This window comes from Spodoptera frugiperda, chromosome 3 (assembly GCF_023101765.2).
Source record: "Spodoptera frugiperda isolate SF20-4 chromosome 3, AGI-APGP_CSIRO_Sfru_2.0, whole genome shotgun sequence".
NCBI classification, from domain to species: domain Eukaryota; kingdom Metazoa; phylum Arthropoda; class Insecta; order Lepidoptera; family Noctuidae; genus Spodoptera; species Spodoptera frugiperda.
In genome coordinates this window covers 3,173,075-3,192,800 of record NC_064214.1, presented here as the reverse complement: position 1 = coordinate 3,192,800, position 19,726 = coordinate 3,173,075, and the positions used below count along the sequence as shown (strand labels likewise).

The window sequence follows — 19,726 nt, the reverse complement described above, 5'->3', positions numbered from 1 at the left end:
ATCTTCATTAGGTTTATTATTGTTTGTTGAATTAGGAGTAAAATATTATTGGATATTTTAAATTCAAAATTGGACTGCTATTCCTAGAATCTGAAATTGAACCATGTGTATATAAAACAGTGGTTTCGGTGTATCCAATACGTGTGGAATTAAAATAAAATGTTAATATTAGGTTTGGTACACGCAACACAGAAGCAAATTGAATACGCCACTGAATGATTGGCATAAATACGAGTATAATGTTCAAATACATTTGAAAATCAAACGACTCAAGTTTACCCTTTTGGGTCGACATTATTCTTTAAGAATGAGGGTTTTAAATAAAAATAAATGGTTGGGTGCAATAAAAGAGCTTCGCCAAGTGACGGTAGTAAACGTTTCTTAAGTTAATCGGCATTTAACGCCACACCTCGGGTGCCGGGTAGTCAGACGCTGTTGGCTTGCTGACTCGCTAATCTTTATACTCTGACTGAGACTATATTTTTGTACTCACTATAGTTTAAGTGCGAATAAATTTTGTAGGGTTGTGAAAATTTATGTATTTATTTTTAAACAGGTTTATTTATACAGGTATCTGTTTCTGTAAGTAACAAATATCAATTAAGGGTAAAAGTACGGGAAATATGATTAAATAAGGTTAATAAAATTAATGTGGTTGTGGCCCGAAGGTTTAAGACCTACCAACGGCAAGTACGAATGTAACATTTTCCCAGTTATATGTTGTACTTTATAAGATTATTTAGACACCACTGACTAACGGAAAGGAAAACATCATGAGGAAACCAGGGCTTATAATTTCTAATTATAACTTTGAAATAACCAACCCGCATTGAGCCAGTGTGGTGTTTAATCCCCAAACCTTCTCCGTGCGAGAGCAGTGGCCACTTATAGCTTGTTGATGACGATGATGATAAATTAAACTTGTAAGGTTTCAATAACCTCTTCAAATATTAAAATAGGAAACTGTAAATAAAACACAATTGAATGAATTCAACAAAAATAATTTATTACCATATTATCGTGGTGCTACAGTTATCTCCTAATGCTGCCCATAGAAGTTAAATATACATTAACTGCAGTCTGCCGTGCAGACAGGTGCACATTAACTAACTTTGTGCTAAACACTCATATTATACGTCTAGTCTAGGTGCTTCGTTACGGTTGTAAAGGATGCTTTAGAAGTGCATTTATAAGAGGTGTTAACGTGTTCATAAACAGGTTTGTTATATAAACAAAATTAATTGTTGTGGCCTTTGTTCGGCAGCGGGACGATCATGGCTGAAAATAAAAAATAAATTGTTATATTGTTTTATTTTATTCGTTGAACCATTTTAAATAAAACCGTTTTGTTATAGTGTATCGCTTTGGTTACTTATTTGCTGTTGTTACACACATATGAAGTTTACATGTGGATGGACATGGATAGAAAATTCCAATGAACAGCTATTTGGCAGAAAGTTCGCTGTAGGCTTGGTCACCTCCGACCAGGCGAGGTGACGATTCTTCCTTTTTTAGGGAACTTTATTCACTGTTCCTTTTTTGGGTAAAATCATCCATTGACTTTCTCGCCTTGGTGAGGCGAGAGGAAGTGTCAGACTCTGACTGACTAAAAACCACCTCGTTCCTAAATCTAATCCTTGAGCCGGAGCCCTGGTAAACCCGCTAAGTAGTCCGTAGCTCCGGGTCGGCACTCACTCACTGTTTCCTAAACTGTTATTTTTGTTTCGGTTCGACATTATAGTGCAATTTTTTCTACAAATCTGTTCGAATATTATTTAAAGGAAATGTTACTAATATTATTTATCACCGGAACGTTGTATCTCAACTTTCCAATCACGTAGCCCTTACCAATTAATTCTTCATTTGATTCATGACTGCAAAAGCCTTGTAAGTCCAATTCATAACCTGGAAACGAAAATATAATTTATAATTAATGCTGGAAATTAATTTATTTTAGACATGAGTGTCGAGTCATGCTGGGCTACATTTTGATATTAAATGCAAATTAAAAAAATAAAGTAAGTTTTCATAAAAATATAAAATTAAAATGATTTCTAAGTTTTTTTCCTAACTTTATTTTAACCGCAAATGAATTAAGTTTAAATACTGGCATAAAACTTCGTGCATCTAGAAACGAAACAGGAAAATACTTCCTGGAATAAAAACTTTAGAAATTGGCCTATTATTTTTATTTCTGCAGTCGTAATTTACATTTAATTAATCCGGTACCAGAGAGAAAGATAATAAAAATTGCAAGCAGTAAAAATGATCGCGTATTCTATGACAACATCCTGTGTCCAGGCTTAATTGGCAAAGATTAAACTACAGAAAGCCGGGGTCATTCCATAGGGACAGTGGGTAGCCCGAGGTTTTCTGAAGGCCACGGCGACTCCTGATGAATAATTTAGTAGTTTGTATCTATTAATGTGTTGGTACACGCGCACGTGATAAGCTTACCAAATAAAAATGACCGTTCGACGTGAATTCGATAGTTTTGCAAATGCGAGACTTATGTAGCGGTGAAATGTGTATTTAGGGCCATGTTTAAACGATTTCTTATTCATTGGGTAGTATGGCTGCGAATCGATTACGTTTACACATGTGTTAATAGAAAATTCGGAAAATGAGCTTTTAGGTAGCAAGATTGACTTGCGTACTGGAGTAGTGGTGACAGCGAAGGTTTTTACTATTGGGCATGAAGTCTAGGGAATGTCACAGTTAACATAGGCCCTAAAAATAAGTCATACATCTTGATACGAGTATAATAATATAGGTAATCACCCAATCTCTTAAAACAGAATAAGACTACAAAGTTATTGTATTTTAAACACAATTTTGTACAAAGCATAACAAAAAAATACGCGTCTTTGTGAACTTGGTATCAATATAAATAAAATGAACAACAATTTTTATACAGCAAAAAATTAGTCAAGTTTGAAAAAGCTTTCACAAATTGCGATTACAAACTTCAACGCCTTTGGCTCATCGCCGGTATATTGGCGTGATCAGACGCCGTGTTACCGACGCATAATCAGGAGAAAAATTGGTACAACCGATCTCCCTAGGGGTTGTTATTGTGCGTATAGATTAAGATGAAAACATGTTCCTGAAATTGGGATACTGAATGTAATATAATCTCGCGTCGAAATTGTGAATTGCATTACAGAAGGATCAACGCTAATGTTATATAATATTATTATACAGTGAGTGTGAGGATGTTAATGGGACAACAACTCCTCTGGTGTTGTGGGTGTCCATGGGCGGCGCTGATTGCTTACCATCAGGTGACTTGTTTGCTCGTTTGCCTCATATTCCATAAAAAAAATATAAATCAAATACAAGCAATCATCATTATCAATAGCCGGAAGACTTTCACTGTCTAGAATGAAAAAAATGAACTTTAAAATAACAAAATAAAATCTGAAATCGATCGTTATAATATGGACATGGATAGGTCAATAACGTTATGATTGATTTATCACACTCTGTTTTGCATTATTACTCAGACGTTTTGTTATTATTAGACAACTAGCTTCTGCCCGCGACTCCGTCCGCGCGGATGTCGGTCTTCGCGTGGAAGTTTTTATTTCTCCATTTTGAGTAACTCTGACAATGACATCTTATGGGTAGTTCTTCGAAATTTGATTCTTTGACTGATTCATATGGCCAAAATTTAATTCCACTTTAAGATCTGTAACACGTGTTCATATGAAAATAGTTATACCAAATAATGTATATTCGAATGAGGGACTCGTTTTAAAAAAATAGTTTTCGAGATATCGACGTTTGAATATTTTCAGCCCAGATGAATCAGAAATTGTTACAGATGAATCTGTTGAACAATTGAAAATTGTATGTAAATGAGCTCTGTATTTATTTTAATTGTTAGCATACCATTTTCGAGTACTTTCGCACAGAGAAGTCACGAGCATTCATCATCACGCTTGCTCAGGGTGGATTAGCAATTTCAGACTCATATTAATTACATTCCTCAAAAAAAGTTTTTAAATTGTAGCTATAACATTTATAGCTAAGTTAATTTAAAAATAAGACTAGTAAAGAAATGGACAACGCAACAAGAGCATTATTTTATGATTCATATGCGGTTTTGACCATACGAATCAGGCACAGATGAATCAGGATTTTGCTTACAATCATGCATAACTCATCGTATATACAGACTTCATTCTTATCATTTTTCTACACGAATGTATAACCAAAAAGCTTCACACGAAACATAGATTGAAGTTTTAAAACTGTAAAGTAAATTTTATAAAATAGGCATTGTAATCAGGATGCCATGTAAACCAAACACAGATGAATCAGATATTTACCTTAGTAACACCTGGATCTAAGCCAACCAGCCGCACGTCCGCCTCCTAACTTGTCCGTTGCACGCCTGGTTTCCCTCCGCACAGGAAGCCAGACTCTCATTATTAATACCCGACCAAGTATGGTCATTCGTAGCTTACGCCATATTAATCAGTATTATACGCCGGACACTTCTTATTTATTTATTTATAATCATACTAACATAGTTATAACGAATGTATTTTTTTTTGAAGAGGACGACTCATCTCCTTTCGATGTAATTATAATTTATATTGAAGTATCAAAGGGAAAATGCGAAATCGACTACTTTGTTCCGGAAAATGGCAAACGGACACACCATATGAATCAGAAGAACAAGCTTTAAAAAAAAATATTTTGTACCTAGACTGCAATTATTTAAAAAATATTATTTGTCCTAGTAACTGATATAGCTAAACTATACTAAAAAAATATTACATGCCGTTTTGTTAGTTGGTTTCAAAAATATTCCCAAAGACATCGAAAATTTTGTCTCTGAAGAACTACCCTTATAAATATCTATTGGACCCAAATACGGCGAGGCCCATAATAATTAAGAAGATCCCTCTATTGAGCTACTGCTGTTGAGCAGAATAAAACTGAAAATAAAGATTTTTTTCTACGTATTTTTCCAGGATAAAAAGTAACCTATTTTATGTCCAGGATAATAAGATATAATTATACCAAGTTTCATCGAAATCAAACCGTTAGTTTTCACGTGATGCCTGAACATATATAGACAGACAGACAAAAAAATAATAATCACATATTTGGGTTTGGTATCGATCCAGTAACACCCTGCTATTTATTTTTTCTATATTTTCAATGAACAGAATTGACCCTTCTACAGATTTATTATAGCCCGCGACTTCGTTCGCGTGGAATAGTGACTTCCGGCAAATTTTTGGTTTTTACCACATAGTTCCCGATTTTGCGGGATCTCTTCAAAAATGAGATGTGGAAGATATTCTAGGGAACTCCTCAAAAATCAACATAATGAGCTCTGCGTTTGAATTTAATAGATGTATACTCACTTTGGGCATTGAAAAAATAGTTTAAAAACGGACTTAAACTAAAGAAATATTATAATCTTTCCGAACTTATGATAAAAACTAACTTAAAACTAAAGAATTAAAGAAAGCTACGAATTACGAATTTATAACAATTAAAAAAGAAATTATATTACAACCTATCCTCAATGCTATAATAACCAAGCTTAAACTAAATAATTTAAAAGAAACGACTTAAATCTAATTAATTTATAAATTATAGACTTACAATTTTATTAAAAAAACTAACTACAGTAACTACTAATAATCGATATCAAACTAAACCTACGTTAAATAATTTAACCAGAAAACCAGGAAAACCCAACAAATAAACTTATTAATTGACAAATACAACGAAACCAATTTATTTAGAATAGCTTTTGCCCGCGACTTCGTTCGCGTGGAATAGTGACTTCCGGCAATTTTTTGGTTTTAACCACATAGTTCCCGATCTCGCGGAATCTCTTCAAAAATGAGATGTAGAAGATATTCCAGGGAACTCTTCAAAAATCAACATAATGAGCTCTGCGTTTGAATTTAATAGATGTATACTCACTTAGGGCATTGAAAAAATAGTTTAAAAACGGACTTAAACTAAAGAAATATTATAATCTTTCCGAACTTAAGATGAAAACTAACTTAAAACTAAAGAAAGCTACGAATTACGAATTTATAACAATTAAAAAACAAATTATATTACAACCTATCCTCTATGCTATAATAACCAAGCTTAACCAAATAATTTAAATCTAATCTATCTAATTAATTAATAAATTAGACTTACAATTTTATTAAAAAAACTAACTACAGTAACTACTAATAATCGATATCAAACTAAACCTACGTTAAATAATTTAACCAGAAAACCAGGCAAACCCAACAAATAAACTTATTAATTGACAAATACAACGAAACCAATTTATTTAGAATATACGAAACAGCAGGACCACTATTCGATGAATTAAAACAATAACATGAACCGAAGTCGTGTAACGATCGACATAGAATTATCTATACTCCGTTAGAGCATTTTCTTTGTACTAAATGTTTTATTATATTGATATTATTTTTTTCATACCTTTTTACTATTTATTTACTTTTTTCGATAAATTAAAACAATAACATGAACCGAAGTCGTGTAACGATCGACATAGAATTATTTATAAATAATTTATTTCTTATTTTTATTTTTTGATTTTTGAAATAAAAATATATCTATGTCCTTTCTATAAGGTTCTAAACTATATCTGTACCAAATTTCAACCAAATCCGTCAAATAGTTGCGGAGATTAATGGTATAAGCATAGAATGTTCGACGTGATTCTTTAATTTGACATAACTTTTTTATTTATGAACCGATTGACATGAAACAAACACTAAATGTAAATTTAAGCATCCCACAATATATTCGTGAAAACCGCATCCAACTCGGATCAGCCGTTTCTGAGATTAGCGCGCACAGACGAACAGACAAACAGACAAACAGACAAACAGACAAACAGACAAACAGACAAACAGACAAAAAAAAAGTTAATTACATTTTTGGGTTCGACATCGACATAACAATAACCCCTGCTATTTTTTTTATTTTTATTTTCAATGTACAGACAGCACTTTTCTACGATTTTATTATATGTATAGATATAGATTAAAAAATAATGTGAACATGCAAGAAAACATAAGTTATACAACATCCTACAACTTAATCTGTACGCACCTTTAAGCTTCTGTATAGATTACGGAATCCTGATTCTCGGAGTAATAGAAGGTATTGGACGCGGAGGTTGAATGAAACGCCCACCGTGTATCGTTATTGAAACCAGTAGGTACTATGTATGACGTAACTGTACATTGTTTTACATCGATGGTGGTGATATGGGAAGTTGTAAGACAGATTGTGACAATAGTAGTAAGTTGTAGTTATGTACCTTTTTTATGAATAGGCTAGTTTCTTACTAATCAAATTCAGAAACGATATTTTCTATTAATTTTGTATGAAACAATGCGTTGTGCCGTTATCATTTTTACGTCAAATAGCAGACTTATTTCTAGAAAGTTTATTCCAAAATTAAGTTCATCATCAAATCTATGAATGAAAGGGTGATTGGTTTTGAATTTTTTATTGTATTGAAAAGTCGAAAGAATTTATTTTTGACTGAGAAAACTACCCATTTATCTTGCTTGACAAGAGCGACTGACATTATCAAGGCTTTATATACAGTTGGTTAAGAAACATTTCTATGCAAAACAAATTAATTTTCTTAATTAAAAGTAATGTTCATTTAAGTGCAAAAATAAATGTAACTTTTTATTTAAATTTTAATAGAATCAGAGATGAATGAATTCATTAAAAAAACGGGACTAATAGAATTAATGCGCCTCATAAATATGGGCTCCGAACTTCGAGATAAAGTTTTATTTGAAAATTTTAAATGTTATTTAGGTACTAGCTACGTAAGAACAAGTTAGTGCTCTTAAAGAAAATTTTAAATACTTGTATAAAGTACTATAGGTTTTCTGATTGCTATCGCTGTAAACTTCTGAATATTTAACAAAGTAATAAGTTTAATAACAAACTTTTTGTAAATTTGATAATGGATCGAATTATGAAATGAAATTAAGTTGTTTTGATTTATTATGGTGGTTTTAATAACAAAGTTTGGTAATCCTCGGTCGGCCGTAAATAGATGGTTGTTAAAAGGAAGTGTAAAATAAATATTCGTTTCCTCGTAAGTAGTCATAGAACAGTTGTACATAGTACAGGATCAGTGAAATTTAAAATATGGCGAAAAAGAAAATATGGTGCGCTAATAAATGGCTTGAGTAAGAAAATATCAGTATTTAAAAGGAACTTGTCAAAGGCATTTTTATAATAAGCAACTTGACAACTCTCTGTCATTGTTACTAATTATAAAATAGTAGTTACATTCAATAAGAAATAGACAAACTTAGTCGGATCAGATAATTAAGTCTAAAGTTTTAAGCTAACAGTTACAATTGTAATTAAAAAGAGACTAACGCAATATACAACTTGCATAGTTATAAAAATTCCTCGAAAAGAACTACCATTAAAAATAATTGTCCAAAAAGTCCAGGTATTTAGGTCATACTGCAGTTACAAATTGTACTAAGAATCATGCATTTGTAATGGAAACATTTCGTTGGTACTAGGAATGCAGTATTAAATGAAGTACGTACGAGTACTGAATTCTTTGAAAAAGTTTGGTTAAGCCAATTCATTATGTGGACATACTCTTGGAAGTAGCTAATGAACTTTCCTAATAAATATTGTTTTCTGAAAGAAAAACAGTCGCCACAACTAGACTTTCTGTTTTTCTTCGAAAATGTACCTACATGTGACCTAATTGTTGTTATTTGTCTTTTCAATTTTATCTCAAACTTTTTCCTCAATCAATCCAATATTTATTTGTTTCTCTTTTGAGGATTTGTTGGGAATGGTGGTGGTTAGCTAAGTCTACGAGTGTATAAAAGTTTCTTTGAAACAGTTATTGGATTAGGTGAAAAAATCGGTGTAAATTCAAAAACTCGTTTCATCGGGTTTTTTAGCGAGAAGAGAATTCTTGTTTTTGCCCAATTCAAACATGGTGAACATGTTCTGGTTTGATTTTAACCGTCTATGAATCTTATGTATATAATTAGCGACTGCACGGTACAGTGGCTGGCCAACCGGCTGCCGCGCAACGTGTAGTGGGTTCGATTCCCGCACGAAGCAACTCTTTGTGTGATCTACAAATTGTTGATTCTTGGTGTGATGTGTATGCAATAAAAAATCCTGTATCGTGGATGCGAGGAGAAATTCTTAGTGCGAGGCAATGTTTTATTAAAGAGAAAAAGAAAAAGTGATGTATTTTCTGATATTATAGTAATCTTGCCATTTACAGTAATTTTTCTAAGAAAATGTAGTGGATGCCTCGCCTAACGTTTACTGTTCCCTAGCACAAACAATTTATTAATGAAAATTGTGTGGAAAGTTTTTTCATACAATAAAATTAATACACCCGGGACTTATCTCTCGAATTGTACAATGACAATGGGGAGTATCTTGGAAGTGATCCCAAATATTTGAGGACAAAAAATATGATAAACGACTATGAATAATGATTGTCTACTGAAGCTGTACTATGAATTTCTAACTTAGTAGCGTTTGGTACTTCGTATAATACTCGTACTTAGTAAGATACTCAGAATTTGAAATAAGAATCTTTTTTCGGAACGATTTTAATCGTAACGATAGACTGGGATATTTTTAGGATTTATATTTTTAGAACTAGAACGATTACTTTGTCTGGGTTGAACTTATTTTTAAACTAATTTCTACCAGCGGCTTCGTCTGCAGTCCCGTGGATTGAAAAGAATTCTATGTGTTATTCTAGACCATAACCTACCCCTGATCCAAATTTAATTTTGATCTTTTCAGCCATTTTGACGTGATTAAGGAACAAAGTCATTGGATATGTTCAGCAGTGAATGTCTTGTGGCTGATATGATAACGATGATGATGAGTACTTAACAAACAAACACACAAACTAACATTATTTATAATATTAGTAAGATTTTTGTAGAAATTAAATGTAGAAGTTGCTGTAATGGATCAGAGTCTGCAATAAAGCGAACGAACTTTAAACTTAAATTAACATTTTCGAATTATTATGTAGCACAAACATTTTATATCGTTTGGATGGTAACAAGAAACAAAAATAGAAATAATTTTAAATCCAATCAATTCTTACTAAGGCAAATTCTATTGTTTACAGCTTGGCTTATTATATAACAATACAGAAATATATTTCACGACTATTTCTAAATACTTCGAGGCAAGTACTTGCGCGAGCTAAACAAACTTTGAACTCAAATTCAACTACTATAAACTAATAATAACTTTGTAAACTAAATACTCGTATTAAATATGATAAAACTTGCTAGTTGTCCACTCCCGAGTGCTATCTGTACGGTACAAGTTACAAATGTTGGTTTTGTCATTGTAATACGACTAGAGTAAATAAGTTTGAAGCTGAAGCATATCTGCCAATATATCAATGCATATTAGGTCAACCTATCCTTCCTACAATAGGAGACAAAGACAGATGAACTGTATATGTAATAGAGATTGGGTAGCAGTTCTATAATCAACTTAATCCGTTTAAACTGCAATCTCCAATCCTTTTGCTAAGTGTGGAGATTATGGTTAACGCTCTTACATAACACAGAACAGACTTATGGTCTAGTATTGAAGTCATGGGTCTTTTAATATTTTTTATCCATAAAGTGTTTGATTTGTTTAAAGGTAAAAATATACCATACTAGTTAAATATACTAAAATATATTAACTGCCAGCGGCTTCACCTCTGTTCCCGTAGGATAAAAAGTACGCTATCACTCAAGTTAGCTCATACGCAATTTCGCCAAAATCCATTCAGTTGTTTCAGCGTGATTGACGGACAAATACCCAAACAAACAAACTTTCACATTTATAATATTATAGTGTGGTTCACCTTTACCCCAACTGACCTATTTATTGTTTAAATAATTCATTTCTTTCAGTAAAGGAAAATTGTACAGCTTTTCCTGTAATGGTGAAATAGTTCTCTGCATTCGACAACCTACCTTTCCGACGTTTCCACTATTTCAAAGCGCCCCAGTCCCTTTTTTTCTACTGCCTAGCTCTCGTTTGGCGTTTATTGGATTAAGAAAAACAAAATAGATTGACATACAAAGAAAACGTTTTTTCATTTTGTAGTATTATTTTTGTTTACAAAAATTGTTTGTTCAAATAAAAAAATGAAACTTGTTTTTAAAGGATTATGTTGTCTGCAAGCCCAGTGAGTTTGAGTACCTATTTTCTTCAATAAAATTCACAATACATTTAACAATAAACTATATATAGGCAAAAAGTCTCATCTTCTCGTCGCTTCGTCGCTATTTACGAATGAATTTCAATAAACAAAATAGCTATTTAATCAGCCATAATATCATTCGTTTGGTTAAGGTCTTATTTTTTTTATTTTGATATAAACTTCAGTTACTTTCAATAAAGAATAGAACAGAAAGTGTTTTATCAAGCCAACACGATATTCTCAATTTTCTTCTCATGAGAACATTGGCTTCTATAAAAAAAGAAGTGCGAATAGTACATACATGCATATCGTCGCGCCTTTGATCCCCGAAGGGGTAGGCAGAGGTGCACATCATGGCATGTAATGCCACTGTACAATTTACACCCACTTTTCACAATTTATGTTGTAAGTCCCATGTAATAGGTGGTGAACCTATTGCCATATACCGGGCACATTTCCAGGCTCCGTGCTACTACTGAGAATTTTTCGAAAATCCGAAAAAAGTCCAGTAATACTTTGCTCGACCCGGGAATCGAACCCGAGACCCCTTGTCCGGTAGTCGCACTCGACCAACGAGGCAGTTTAAGTGCGAGTAGTGTCTGTAAAAATGGACGAACAAACAACTGCATCAGCTCCTCTTTAAATATTATCAATTTAAATATTTACAATGTATTTATTTCCGCATAAAATTCTGACCCAATTCTCCCGAATACACGTGTCTCACGCCGGCGCTGACACATTGCGAAAGTGTTGTCGACCGATCAAGGACAATATTTTCTGTGGAACTACTAACGTAATGTCTGACCGTGTCGTAGAACATAATGATAATAATTCCAATTAGTTATTTTCTTTTTTCTATGTAATCGTTAGTTGTATAATTATAGACGTCGATTTTTGCAGATAATAATATTATTAGATATATTAATATTTGTCTTTCCTTACAAGAAAGTCATTGATTAGCAGCACTAGGGTTGGTCTATAATTACTCTTGGCTAAGCTAAGATAAGTAAAAGATAATGTAATTTAACCAGACCTTTTCCAATGATTTCATCTTATTTAATAACACATTTACCTAAATCAATTATTATGGTTATCTGTTTACTGATGTTACTTTGCTGTTTGACGAGGAACTCGACTAGTTTCAAGCCATGCTAGGAGCTCATATTCATGAGCAGCATTCCGCGACACTGCTGCCAGTGGCAGCGCGACTAAACTTGAGCCTCTAGTAAACCGATAGCCATAATAATTAATTTAGTATGTCTTACTAAGGTTATAATACACACATTTAAGTCCTTGACTGCCGGTAGACAAATGTTGAAGACAAATCTTCCTCTACCAATACATACATGCTGCGTATAGGGCTTAATAGAATAAAAATAACCAAGGGTAAACCACATATCTCTACCTAGCTCTCTATTTAAAAACATGTATGATGTCCTACTATCCACATAAACAGATCAATAAATACAAATTAACCTATTTACCTTGGTAAAGGTATCCAGGGACACCGGGACGAGCTTCGCCGCAGTTATGACAAGCGGCCTTTGTGTCTTTGCTATGAAGATAACCAGATTCTTCTTCAGAGTCGTTGGCAACTCAATCCAGGGACAGGAAAATATTACTGTTGAGACGTGCATGCTCTGGAAATAAGAGAAAGGTTATTTAAGGCTTTTTAGAATTTTCCTATAATGTATGGACTTTTTTTGAACGGAGGTTTTCCGCCTATAGGAAATGGGAGCATATATGAAAAGGCTGATGACTGTTGATGAAGCGAAAGAGGTATGTAAGATCGTAGGAATTGACGTATCATTATCTTTGCCTGAGACAGGCATATGTTTATATGTACCTATGTAGGATATGGGACTCATAACGTAATTGATCTAAAGTTGGTATGATGTAGAATTTGTACATCTCTGCCCTTTAAAGATTTAAAGGTGAAAAAATATGTAAGAAATGATTCTATAATTACTTAACTAATAAAAGAAAACGTTTATTTGTCACGCCTACGCTGCTTCTCTGCTAAATAAATAAAGGTCAGTAAATGAAGGTTCAACTCGAACCTAACTTTTTCAGACGCAAAACCAAGTTTTAAACAATTTTACACTTTAAAACTGCCATTGATAATGATATTCTTATCCTATTAGAAATTTCTATTGAAAGTAAACAAGCAACCGGTTAGGAGACCCTGGGGTAAAGCGTGGAGCTTAACTTAAGGTCAGCCAAGTGTTTAGGATGGGTAACTGAATTGGCTTGGCACGTGCCTCTAACAAGGGTCGAGGTGTGATGTACCCCACACTCGGGGTTTTATTCGATATTGTCACTACGATTTTAAGTAAGAAAAACATAGAGAAACTGTTTTGATTTTGTGTTATTTGCTATTAAGTATAAATGAGAAAAATGAGATATGCTGGAATACACATAGGATAAAAAAATAATTTAATATCGGACTAAAGTAGAGAAAATGAATTTGTGTTCTATCTCACATCAAATCCTGATTTTTATAAAGATAATAATTAAGGGAGGAAGTATATTTTTTAAAGGAGGGAAAATCATCCAATGACTTCTCCCGCCTTGGGCGAGGCGAGAGCGAATGTCAGACTCTTACTGACTAAAAACCACCCCGTTCCTACTCCTGCTTTTCGAGCCGGAACCTCCGTAAACCCGCTAGGTAGTCCGCGGGTCCGGATAGAGGAAGTATATAGAGGTGAAATGTTCTAGCAAAAATAAACTTGATTTGAAGTTTGCCAACAAACATACATAACGACATACTATCAAACTTCAAGCATAGTCTAGAGAATAAACTCCGAACCCCCGTACTGCAGTCGTACTTGTAATCAAACCAACAAATTAAATATCATACCGTATTGAACGTTAAACTGAAATTATAAACAAACTTTGTTTTCTAATTTCATTTCTACGAGTTGAAAACAACTATTGAGGTATAATTTTAAACCTTTTACTTAAATAAAATTTCAAACTGCTGTAGTTATAGAGTTGTGGGTGGTTGTGTACGTGTGGGTCCAAAAATAGAACTCTACTGACCTAAAAACTTGTTAGAAGCATTGAAGTTGGGACCGTACCTGGGATTGTAGTTTAGAAAATACTAAGACCTCTTTTTAAACAGTTTAGGTTTTTAGTGCTATTGTGTTTGGTTTTTCTGGTTGCTTTATTGATCTTACGTAACGGGACAGCTTTTAAATTCATGACAAAGGTATTTATGTAATGTAATATCCTGCTGAGTGCTATGTAGAGAGTGGTCAATTAATGATCGTCAGTGATCTAGTGGTCGCAATAAACCTAATTTTGAACCTAGGATAAATAGATTATATATTTTCATTTTATCTATAGTAGTATATAGGTTTTATCATCGATACGACCTTTAAAAAAAAGTATTCCTTTTTAAAAGACCGGCAACGCACCTGTGTCTCCTCTGTTGTTGCTGATGTCCATTGGAGCGCAGATTGCTTACCATCAGGTGGCCCATCTGCACGTTTGGCCCCGATTCCATATAAAAATACTTACCTTAACAGTGATAGTGTTTCCGAAGTAACAATCAATGAATAGATTGCATATGAAAATCGATAAGTAAGCCAGAACCCATATGACTTCCGTCAAGTTCTTCAAGGGAGATTCAATCTGAAATATAAAAAGCAATGTTGCCCTATTCCAATTCCATAAAAAGCAAATTGTTATGTTTATGATTCGTAAAAATACTATCTTCATTTTAAAGTTTAAATACTTGCACAGTCACGCGACGCCGCTATACAAGGTACACCCACTTTTTACCATTTGTGTTATAAGTCCCATGTAATAGGGAATGAACCTATTGCCATATACTGGGCACAGTTACAGACTCCGTGCCATTATTGAGAAATTTTCGAAAAACCGAAAAAGGTCCAGGGCTCCTTGTGCGGCAGTCGCACTCGCGTCCATTCGACCAACGTCTACTATTTAGTAGTGCTATTTTCATTTTGATACTTTATTTCAATAAAACCGCACCGAAAGCATTTGTACGGCAGTTGTTCCCAAAATACCAGTACTCAGACACAACGTTGCTGATAACTGTCCGCCGAACGCATTTTGTATTGTGTTCACAAATCTGGAAAAGAAACAACACGGACTGAATCACATTTAAATAAATCACTCTCATTACCATAATATTCGAGGAAGTAATTTGTGGCAAAGAATGAATTATTAAAGTGAGTTATTAGTGATAATATTCGCTTACTTTATTATGGAGCAGTGGTGAAGGACGCAGCCTTTGAAAATGTCCCTAAATGCTTCATTTTCAGTGCACTGCTTTTCAGCCACAGTGGCCTTAACCAGGTCTTGTATGTTCTCCAAGTTATAAATTAAAACGTCCAATTGGCTGACTGTAAAGCAAATAAACCGTTGACTACATAAAAAGTTCTACACGTGAAAAGTTTTTTTTATTCAGATTCAACGCCCTTTGAACGCGGTTCATGTGATGTTAATATTCCAAACGGAACGAAAACTCTGTTGTCTTATTTTTCGTGGAAATATTTTTTTTTCTTTGGCCCGCGGCGCGGTTGCGGATTTCACTTTGTCGACATGTAGTGATACTCAATGATTTTTTGGCTAATTCCCGTTTACCCTCCCACGTATGTGAAATAATGTTTTGTTTATTTATTTTTTCTCAAAATATGGACCCCTGTTGTCCAAATCTCCCCTAAGCGATGTGTTTATCCCAGATGACTCTGTGCTTGACGAGATTTATGGTATTATTCAGATTTTATGCATTACAAAAGCTTAAATATATGCAAAATTAATTTACTTGCGCAAGTCATGGTGGCCCAGGGTAATGTCTGGACCGCTGCGAATGTAGCCAGCATCATCGGTTTGTACAATATCTGAAATAAACAATACGAGTAGTAATGCTTGATTACGTATCATAGGTATTTTTGTAATGTATTGGACTCTCTAAGCTTCTCGAATGTTCTTCAAATAGACGTTATTGGATTAATTCAATTGAATTAGTTACGTAGAATATAAATAAACCAAACATATACATAATTTCAAACTAGAATGGCCAGTCTACAACTTTTGAAACTGGTCATTCACTCATAAATAATTAAGCTAAAACATGTACCTGATAAGCGCATAAATAATTAAAATACGATTCTTTATTAACATCTAGGTACACGAGATCCATCTTTAGAGGTAGGGTTTGGAAATTATGCAAAGCCGGCACCACCACGACGTGTACTGGAATAATACAGATGCCAATTAGATCGACGAGTATACATAAGAAAATAATTAATTATACAGGCAGACGAACCGCCTCTTGCAAGGTTAAACAATCGTGAAATACAAGTGTAATAAATTTGAAATAGCAAAACATTATAATTGTCTGAATTTCAGCTGAATATAATGCCATCAAATAATATCTCATTCTTTTTTTATTCAAAGTATCTACATTTATTCTTTCTTTATCAAAAGACCCTCCATAACAAATTTACACCAGTTAACTCGAACAACGGTTTACTCACGTAAATATTCTAAGCAAAGCTCTACTAGTTTCGAGTCACAGAGGGACTCTTGATCATGAGCAGCGTGCACACACGCGGCGACGTCGCGCAGCTTACTCCGCATAGTATGTCTCACGATAGTTAAAGTAAAAATAAATTCAAATTAGATTTAAAAAATAGGATTTACTCTAGTAACTAACCAAGCACATCAGAACTACAGCTACAGAGCAATATCCAAAACAATCTTCTAGAAGATTCCACAGCTTTTTCTAATATTCTCTTCTGCGCTGGCGAATGGAACTGGAATTCTTCACACTTCAATTGTTCAGCGAGCTGTGAAACCCGATGACGGCGTAAACTCAAATCTAAGAGCCTCAGGGAAACCAGCAGTTCGGTCAATATCAAGTTAATGCTGCAATGTTTAATATTTAATTAGTAAGTTCTAGTTCGTTATTGGTATAGTGTTGAGCTGGAAATAGTTACTGAAGTAATTGTTAAATAACGAGATAAATTTCTCCTTGGAACTTTACTATAAAATATTTATTTAGAAACTTAGAGTCATCACACGCAGTACTTAACGACACGGCTGTCGACGACGAGTTTTGCTTTGAAAGCAATACCAAATACGCTGTCAGCGCGCGGCTCGCTCGCTTACAGCTTTTTTGTATAGATGTTATGAAATATATTATAGTTACGCACTAACTTTTAATGTTTTAAAAATTACAAGTTAATTTTGATAGGTGTGAGCGGTGGCGTTAAAGTGTGATATGGACTTTATCGTGTTTTCCGGAATGTAATAATTTATTCAACTATTTTACCTATACTAGTAAACTAGAACTTTGTTATCAATCTCTTCGAAGTGTGAAAGCGGTGTCAATTAACATTTAAATAGGACGTATAAAACAGTCTTATCTGTAACTTCGAAACAGATTGCCGCAGCGTATCTTCAAAGGATTGTTAACTATTAACACTACATTCTCACATGTACAGCGGAACATATCACGCGACGTGGCCACAATCTTGCGCTCATTTCGAAAAACATTTCTGGCAAAGATATTGTCTTGTCGTCGGCCACAAGGGCATTAACTCACTGATATTATGTAAGTAGGCCACTGATAAGATTTGACCTTAACAAATGAAATGAAAGTTAAAAAAAACAGTTTCATTTAGGTTTGTCATGTATGTTACACGCGATTCCCGTACGCCGGCAGATTTATTGTGTCGTTATAATGTAATTTATGAGCACGGAAGGGTTCTTTACAATTTTCAAAGCATTTCTTTTGTCCCCTTTTTCGTAATCAAAACTGTTTCAATCAAAATATTATAAGCATTACAAATTGTTAAATGATCTCTAAATAGATTGTCCGATATTACCATAAAAGTTCTTTGGATTTTTTTTTGTATTACCATAATAATGTATAGTGAGGTTTAGGCTTGAGGTAGTCACGCTACTCTTTTAATAATAGTGATGGACATGGAATTTGGCAACTTTGTTGTAGTGGATACATTTAGTGATTCGTTGGTCACTACAATAATAATTGTTTTGAGTTTACATCGAATCCATATTCCGCGTACTAATCGATTGTCGCTGTTGCTAAAATATCTGTAGACTCCGTATCTAAAGTAACCTTTTTACGGTATCGGAATACCGTAACATCTAAGTAGGCTTCTCGCGAGCCTTAGTAATAAATGTTCGTAAGTACGTACGTCATACCACTGGCGTATTTTACCCTCATCGTCCCTTCCAAGGGAATTTTATGGGACCCAGAGAAGGTTAGCATCTGAAAAAATTTACTCTGCAATGTACTCGGGCTCATGGAGTGGATTAGTCGTCCCTTCCATAATTTATTAACCGAATTAAAATCTTTACCTGATCAGATGCTTTTAAAATGTAACGTTATAACATAATATTTTTTTTTACAGATATTTTGATAAACAGATTAACTCTCTAGAAATGAAAAGAAATAAAAGTTATATTATATATTTTCAAAAAAGAAAAACATTTTCAAGTATACACACGCTACAAACTCCATTAAGATTTTAATCATATTTTACGGACGCTAAGTACGTATCCTGCTTATCATGCAAGATAATGGCAAAATCAAATTATACCCGAGGACACGACGCGGAATCATATTAAACAAAGTCAGTACTCACATTCCGGCCACCTCCTGTATTTCAGCGTTGCCCGACATTATCAGGCGCACTGCATAAATAAGTTGGCTGCCCGTCGGTATTACAAACACAATGATGCCCAAAACTATTCTCGTCCAAATACGAACCCAAAATCGGACATCCTTCATGTTGTACGGTATGTAAAACCATATTTCGAACAGTTTGAGAGCTCCAATTTGTAACGAAATGTGTCGGGACAAATCGATAGCTGCAGACTTCATTTTGAGAGAGTCGAAACTATAATGGCGGTTGTATTCAACTGTCCGTTTCAATAATGGTTCGTGGGTAAGTGGAGGCATTTATTCGGTTAAATGTTCTGTACATAGAAAGAAAGTTGCGGGGGCACGTATGGAACTAATTATTATTAATTAGATTTAATAGTGGTTGGGAACAATCGATTGTATGTATTGTGCAAAGTTCGCAGTATCAAGGTTATGCTGAATCATTAGTGCGAAATTGCTCTTAGGGATCAAACATAATATTTATATTTTATTTTTCATGAATATTTTTATAAAGTTTGCTTTTTTTACAAAACATTTTTATGCATAAAACTGTTCACAATAAAAAATAATGGGCGAAATTGTAATAGTATTTCATACACATATAAACACTATGTCATCAATACGACCACTCATATAAAAGAAAAACTAATTTCCTTATCTGTTTACTGGCGAAATACGCGGAAGGAAAAATATATGAAGAATAAGCTTTAACTTACATCACCCTTGTTATTCTTTATTTTTCGCCAGTTAACTTGTTGTATTCTATGTATGTATATACAGTATGAACGTTGGGTATAACTCCACAT

The 19,726-nt window shown here is 33.8% G+C and overlaps 1 protein-coding gene across 1 annotated transcript; it reads right to left on the bottom strand.

The window, feature by feature from the left end:
• Window positions 1-1,026: 1,026 nt before the first annotated feature.
• LOC118274394 (odorant receptor 49a) lies at window positions 1,027-19,403 on the bottom strand. The gene is made up of 10 exons (XM_035591863.2): window positions 18,901-19,403; window positions 16,944-17,155; window positions 16,365-16,480; window positions 16,050-16,125; window positions 15,483-15,627; window positions 15,254-15,353; window positions 14,777-14,890; window positions 12,739-12,894; window positions 1,849-1,905; window positions 1,027-1,278 (listed from the first exon to the last, which is right to left on the bottom strand). The coding sequence occupies exons 1-9, from the start codon at window positions 19,215-19,217 to the stop codon at window positions 1,852-1,854; spliced, it is 1,290 nt and encodes a 429-aa protein (XP_035447756.2). The 5' UTR covers window positions 19,218-19,403; the 3' UTR covers window positions 1,027-1,278; window positions 1,849-1,851.
• Between the last annotated feature and the right edge of the window lie 323 nt (window positions 19,404-19,726).

Bases quoted from the DNA above. Each gene is read 5' to 3' on its own strand.
- LOC118274394 (XM_035591863.2), bottom strand. From the start codon at position 19,217: ATGCCTCCACTTACCCACGAACCATTATTGAAACGGACAGTTGAATAC. The intron at 16,481-16,943 runs GTTAGTTACTAG...GTATTATTCCAG, and splicing joins CTGTAGTTCTGATGTGCTTG to TACACGTCGTGGTGGTGCCG. The intron at 1,906-12,738 runs GTAAATAGGTTA...TTTCGTTTCCAG, and splicing joins CCCTGGATACCTTTACCAAG to GTTATGAATTGGACTTACAA.